The sequence below is a fragment of the Nematolebias whitei genome, chromosome 4, assembly GCF_014905685.2.
Source record: "Nematolebias whitei isolate Nwh7 chromosome 4, NemWhi1, whole genome shotgun sequence".
Classification (NCBI taxonomy): domain Eukaryota; kingdom Metazoa; phylum Chordata; class Actinopteri; order Cyprinodontiformes; family Rivulidae; genus Nematolebias; species Nematolebias whitei.
Genome location: NC_056501.1, coordinates 22,968,158 through 22,974,830, shown reverse-complemented (window position 1 = coordinate 22,974,830; position 6,673 = coordinate 22,968,158). Strand labels below are relative to the sequence as shown.

The following is a 6,673-nucleotide window of genomic DNA, read 5'->3' as shown; positions in this document are numbered from 1 at the left end:
CAACATTTTGATGGAGTATCATACACCTACAGGTACACATTTAATAAATTAGCACATAATAGTGTGAAAGGACTTAGCAAGGTTCTGATGATCAGTGTAAACACAGATAATAATACAGCATCTAAGAGCAGGATAGAAGAAGGAAAAACTGTGAACAGCCAGATGTTGAAGTGTAGAAGTTGGTTGCTGCATCAACGTAATATCTATTTCACAGTTATTGTCATGATGCGATTTGAGATGTAAGGATAATGGGTGGGGTCATAGAGAGCTGCTGTTCATTTAACAGTCTCACAGCCTGTGGGTACAGACTGTGAGCCATTCTAGTGGTTCTTGCACCTATAGACCGGTACCTTCTGCATGAGGGTAACAGATAGAATAAGCCATATGCAGGACCTGTCCCGCAGGATGTTGTTGACTCGTCTCAGACAGCGGGTTGTATAGATAGTTCTGATCTCCGGGAGGGTAATCCCGATGATCTTCTCAGCTGTTTTAACCACCCGCTGGAGAGCCGCTGGTCTGCCCTAGTGCAGCTGGAGAACCACACAGGTTAATACACTTCCAATAGCACAGAAGTTGAGCATAAACAGCTGAGGACCTTTGACCCATTTCAGTTTTCTCGGAAAAAAAAGACGCTGCAGGGCCTTTCTGATGACTGAGGTGCTGTTGGTACTTTCTCTGTCACCGTCACGCCCAGAAATTTGAATTTTGTGACCCTCTCAACCGCTTTGTTTCTGATGTAAAGTGGAGAGTGGATGTTTTTTATTTTGTTAGCAAAAATCCACAATTTCTTTGGTTTTCTTTATGTTAAGAACCAAGTGGTGGTTGTGACATGATACCAGTTGTTGTACTTCAGTTCTATATGCTGTCTCATTGTCATTGATGAGCCCCAACAGTGTGATGTCATCAGCATATTTAACAATGAGATCTGATGGTGAAGAAGCTGTGAGTAATTAGAGTATAAAGCGCTGGGCTGAGCACACAGCCTTGTGGGGCCCCCGTGCTGATGGAAAGAGTGGAGGAAGCATGCTCGCCCACTCTCACACACTGTGTACACTTAGTTAAAAAGTCCAAGATCCAATTGTATAGAGCGTTGTTCAGTCCTAGATCATGTAACTTTGGTAGGAGTTTGTTTGGCTGTATGGTGTTAAGACATTTTGAACTGTCCCTGCTCATGCAGTAAGATCCAATGAAAAGACAATCCATCTTCTGCTGGTTTTTTATTTTATTTTGTCACTGTAGTCATTTGACAAGTTGCATATTTTGTGTAGTTCTTGTTTATAAAGTTGTATTTTCTTCTGCAGTTGTTGAGCAACATTGCATCACCTAAAGACTTTTAGATTATGTCTGAATTTGTTCATTTCAAAAAAAGTTGATGTGAGAGAGCAATATGCACCGCAGAGAAATAAAAACGTTTCCTTAAAAAGTAAATTTTGTTTGGAAATGTAAATAAGAATTAAAGGAAAACTAAACCTAAAAGAATAAAACGCTTCAATTTGTAACATAAACCTTCCAGCAAAGTTAATTTTTAAATTATGAGCATCAAACTTGCTCACTAAAACTAACACATTTTTAAAAGGTGAGAAACTTTACATCACATTTATCAACCGTTAAATGTTACTTTCTTCTGTCCTGTAAATTCTCCTTCTGTAAGATGGTTCCAACAGTTTCCAGCCTTTGTTAAAAATGTGATTAATTAAAAAAATAATAATAATTCTGCACCAATTTTGTGTAGATTTATTGCAAATGTTTCACAACGTGTTCTCGTGACCACCATCTATTTCTGTGGCCCCGGTCTTTAGGAATGAGCCCCGACTATATTACAGCCTGGTCCCTCCCCCAGAAGATGTGCTAAAGTAACAGCTGATGTCAGTCCTGCTTAAAGACACACACACCTACTACAACCTGTCCAACAGTGGAGACGCATAGAGCACCAGTCTCCTACATCTTCTTCTCCCCCCGACACAGCAGCACTTGGCACGTGGGGGGTTCTTCATGCCACACTCACAAATCCACAATCCAAACCCTGAAACCCAAGTTACTACAGCCAGAGAAGGGGGAGGGTTATCTACTGCTCTCTGGACCCCCATGAGCTGGCTTGGACCATGGAGCTGCACTGTCTTCCCACTGAGACCCCCACCACAGCCAGCTCCTGCTCCACAGACCCTGCGTACGACAACTGCCCGCCTTTCGGCCAGCGAGAGAAGGCCAGGGAGAAGGAAATGGAGAGTAGGGTTGTGTGTCCTCTAATAAGGAGACCCCCAGGACCCAGCAGCCCTCTGCTCGGTTCAGTCCCAGCTCTGACTGAAGTTCAGACAGTGCTCGTTGGTGGAAGAGACCCTGGACCATGGCCAGATCGGAGCCACTGCAGCTGCAGGGTCAGCCTGGGAGGACCGGCCTGGGAATCAGAGCTGAGACCAACCTTGAGCAAAGCAAAGGGACAACGGGGAGTTTGCTGTAGAGTAGAAGAGGGGGGTCATCTGAGCCAAAGCCCCAGTCCACAGAGTGAGGAGCATCAGAGTGCTTTGTCTCTTTACGATAACCTCACTGACACTGGAATCACTGGGAGCCTTCAGGACGTCTTCGGCATGGAGACAAGCCTCCTGGAGCACACCTACGAAGCAGCTGTCCCTGAAGAACTGCTGCAGGATGACGCTGCGAGCGAAGACAACAGCACCTGGTCGTCTTGTGAAATCATCCTATGCAGGCCCGACCAGGACAAGGAGCAAGAACAGGAGCCAGAGCTGGACTCAGGATCCTGGAATTTGGTTCAGACGGACCATGTCACGGCAGGTTCCACACAGCCGTACCACCCTGCATCCCAGGTCCTGTGGCCTCCTGTTGAAACTGAGCCATCGTCCTCTCTAAGGGTGCCCCCTCCGGTGCCCCTCGCCGATCCCTCTGCCAGTGCTCTTCGAAGCATCCTCACCAACCTCCAGCAGCAGATCATCAGGCAGAAGGAGGAGTACGAGGCTCGGATAATCAGGTGATTTTCACTTGCTACGTAAAAACAAATGTCTTTTTTACAACAATGTGCTCATAATCTCAAAATTAAAAACATCCCTTCCAGTCCTCAGCTTACAGTTTATTATTAAAGGGTAACAACTTTCCCACATCTGCAACAGTGTGGGTGTAAAATGTGCCGAGTTGACTCCGAGCTTCACCCTACATCCTGTTTGGACCAGAGCTGAAGTTTCCCACAGTTCTCCCATGACACCCAGTAATCCAAACACATTGTACTAGTTTAAATAAAACAATGCGTTTTATCCTCCCCCTCTGATTTGCAGAACTTCACAGCTGGTTGGTGTAAAGTGGAAAATAAAGAGCGCAGCCGGTGTGGCTGACATATAGAACGCAGGTCACGACACTGGAAAGAGCTAAATTAAGTGTCCATGCTGCTGACCTAGACACAACACATACCCCATTTATTACTGATATAGATAGAGCGTGTCTCGGGTCAGGATTGGTTCAAGTTGGTGAGGACAAGGGGGTGGAGTGGGGGGGTCTCACAAGTCTTTTAATTTGTCATGAACCACAAAAATAAAGTATTGGTCAAACATTTTAGAACACTTAAAATCAACATTTTGGCATTTCAAGAGGTGATCTTGAATGAAAGAGTGCTGTCTGCTGTAGAAATGTTGTTTTGGGGCATTAGGAAATGGATTTAAAACGGTAAATATGGCCACGCGTGGAGATTGGGGGAAACCGTGTGACCCTCTGGTGCAATATGAGTAAGAAATGAAAAAAAGAGGTAAAAAAAAATTAATTATAAAAGACAGCAGGCACATTGATCCAAGTGTTCATTTTACAATAGAGTGCACACTTCAGAACGAAAACAAAACATTATGTGTCAAACGAGGAAATTTGAGATGAAATTTTGAAGTTTAAAGGAAGCTCCGCCCCCAAATTTCCACGAGCTTCGTAAAAATCGACGACACAATGCCGGCATTTAGACGCATGAACTGTAAAATAGGTGTAAAGAGAACAAAAATGAGAAGAAACGTTAAAGCTGATGCCAGTGGACCAAAAGGGTCGCCATGGTTACAACCTACCTGTGTTGTTCTACCCAACAACAATAAGGCAGACTGTAAAGTAAGCCTCAGTCGTGCAAAAACTAGCAGCAAACTTGTTCTGTGAGCACCAGAACGAGCGGATGGTCATGTTGGTGTTTTGTGTGGGGGATACAGTGGTAAGAGTAAAATACCCTTCACCTGCAGTTTTAAAGAGAACATTTGGAGCTTAAATAAATCTGTAGTTTGTGGATAATTGGATGTGCACTCTGCATCTCGTGGGGTTCTGAGCAGTCAGTCTTAGAGAGATACACTCCGGGGACAATAATCATGTATACCTAGTTATCTGAACCATTTTGGCCATGGTGTTCTTCAGGCTGTTTCTGTGAGTAGCAAGTTGGACATCTGGCCTAAAGCATTTAATTGTTGTACACGATGATTGTTTTGGACAGATGGTCCCCTTTTTGCATGTGTAAAGCTAGTTTCTTTGGATTCCACAGAGGGCTGGCTTGAAACACATCAAGGAGGTGCTATTTGTGAGACAGATCTGGTTGGCAGGCCTCAGACTGATGGCCTTTCAGATGCAAGTCGAAGCCCTTAAAGAAACTGGTCCAGATGACATGATTTAACCATTTTTGTGATTTATCTACCTGGATGATTGAGCTTAAAACCATTTTCCCTATACCTGTTTATATATATTTAGTAAATATAGTAAAATTGTGAAAGATTTGTTGGCAAAATATGTGAAAATTTAGAGAAATCTGAGCATTCACTGTAGCTTTATCTCAAATTCTGCCTTTTTTCATTAGGACATCACTAATATTTGTAAAAAATTTGCTTAAAAGGTTTTTTTTTTTTACATTTAAACCCAACTGTTTTATATAATTTTGTGTTTTATGGTGTTTTGTTCTTTCAATTCATAGTTCCTTGATTTGACATTAACATACAGATCACATTTGGTTTTGGTAAACGATTGTCACCTGCTGCCAGGAAAGACCAGCAATCATGTAATTGTCTGAGTCTATGTGTGTGTTACATCATCAATTAGCAAAATATCTCATGCACCATTGGGCATTTTAACAAGCATTTTAGAATGTTTTTTTTTTTTAAGTAACTTGTGGAATCAACTAATTCAAAATGGACTCCAGAGCTTACCAAAGCTAGCAAAAACAAAAATGGCAACAGCTCGGTCATTTTTACCACTACAGTAGTCCCTCGCTGCTTCGCGGACTTACTCTTTCGCTGTTTTTCAAAGGAAGTTTGGACATGACACACAACTGGTTGATTGATGGATGAGTGGCATAGATTGTTTATTTAAAATCAATCATTTTAAATGATTTAGCACCTGCTGCACCCGCGTGCAGCCCACAGGTGCAGTGAGACGCTCCCTCCTGCAGCCTGTCATGATCTCTGCTCTCTGCCACCTGCGGCTCTTTGCCACACCCACTTCTCTGGGTGGAATCACACTCATGCTCATCCCTCCCAATCTCCCTCCTTCTATGTAAATACAGTATTTAAATTGTTTAATAGTTTAAATAAACAATCCATGCTGCATAAGAAGCTTTAAACAATCAAGTGCGACCGGAACCGAGCCTTTAGTCCCCCTCGGTTAACAGCCAGACCACCGGGAAATATCTTGTTGCTCCGAATGGACAGTTCACCTCCAACCTGCTGCATCAGGTGCTAAATCATTAAATATAATTTAAATAATTCTGGACCTGTGATTGTGCTTTTATGTTTTATGGGCTGCACTTGTCTGATGCCTCATGAAGACGTCTGCTTTGCCTTCAGACCACTGATTCCAGCTAAAACCCTCAGATAAGTTTAGCTTTTCCTGCCTCTACCCACGCCTGTATTTTATGACCATGAACTCAAATCCCAGACTCTGAGTTCTCAGAACCAAGTTCCACATTCTGAGAGCGTTTGTCTGACTTGCTCGCATATCACGTGATTCATCAGTCCAAACCTCAGTTCCCTCTGACGTCATCGCAGCTTCTGATTCTCCACCGCTTATCGAATGACAACTGACTTTCTCCTCCTGATAAAACTTTAAATAATTTATGTTCACTCCCGTTTCAACTTATTAATTTAAATTGAAAGTTTCTATTTTAAAAAGCAAAACTTTTCAGAGGGTTTTAGCTGGAATCAGTGGTCTGAAGGCAGAGCAGACATGTTCAGGCATGAGGCATCAGACAAGCACAGCGCACAAAAATAAATAAAAACACAATCACAGGTCTGAAATGATTTAAAATAAATTATTTAAAAATAATTAGCACCAGCTGCAGCTGGTTGGGGGCGAACTGTCCATTCGGAGCATCAGGATATTTCCCGGTGGCCTGGCCTTTCACCGAAGGGGACTAAAGGCTCCGTTCCAGTCGTGCTTGATTATTTAAAATAAAGATTCTCATGCAGAATGGACTGTTTATTTAAACTATTAAACAATTTAAATACTGTATAAATACTGTATTTACGCAGGAGGAGGAAGATTGGGAGAGGGATGAGCACGAGTGTGACTGCAGCAGAGAAGTGGGCGTGGCAGAGATCATGATGTGCTCTTTTAGAGCGTTTAGAAAATTGTTAGGAACATTGCAAGAGTGTGGGAAGGGTTTAAAACACCTTTACATACACACACGCGCACACACACACACACACACACACACACACAC

The 6,673-nt window shown here is 42.9% G+C and overlaps 1 protein-coding gene across 1 annotated transcript in view; it reads left to right on the top strand.

The window, feature by feature from the left end:
- The first annotated feature begins 1,907 nt into the window (after positions 1-1,907).
- si:ch211-247j9.1 (rho GTPase-activating protein 22) overlaps positions 1,908-6,673 on the top strand; it is a 5,636-nt gene continuing 870 nt past the window's right edge. The window contains exon 1 of the mRNA XM_037675318.1: positions 1,908-2,983. Within this exon, the coding sequence (XP_037531246.1) occupies positions 2,103-2,983 (881 nt within the window). The 5' untranslated portion in view covers positions 1,908-2,102. The remainder of the gene's footprint in view (positions 2,984-6,673) is intronic.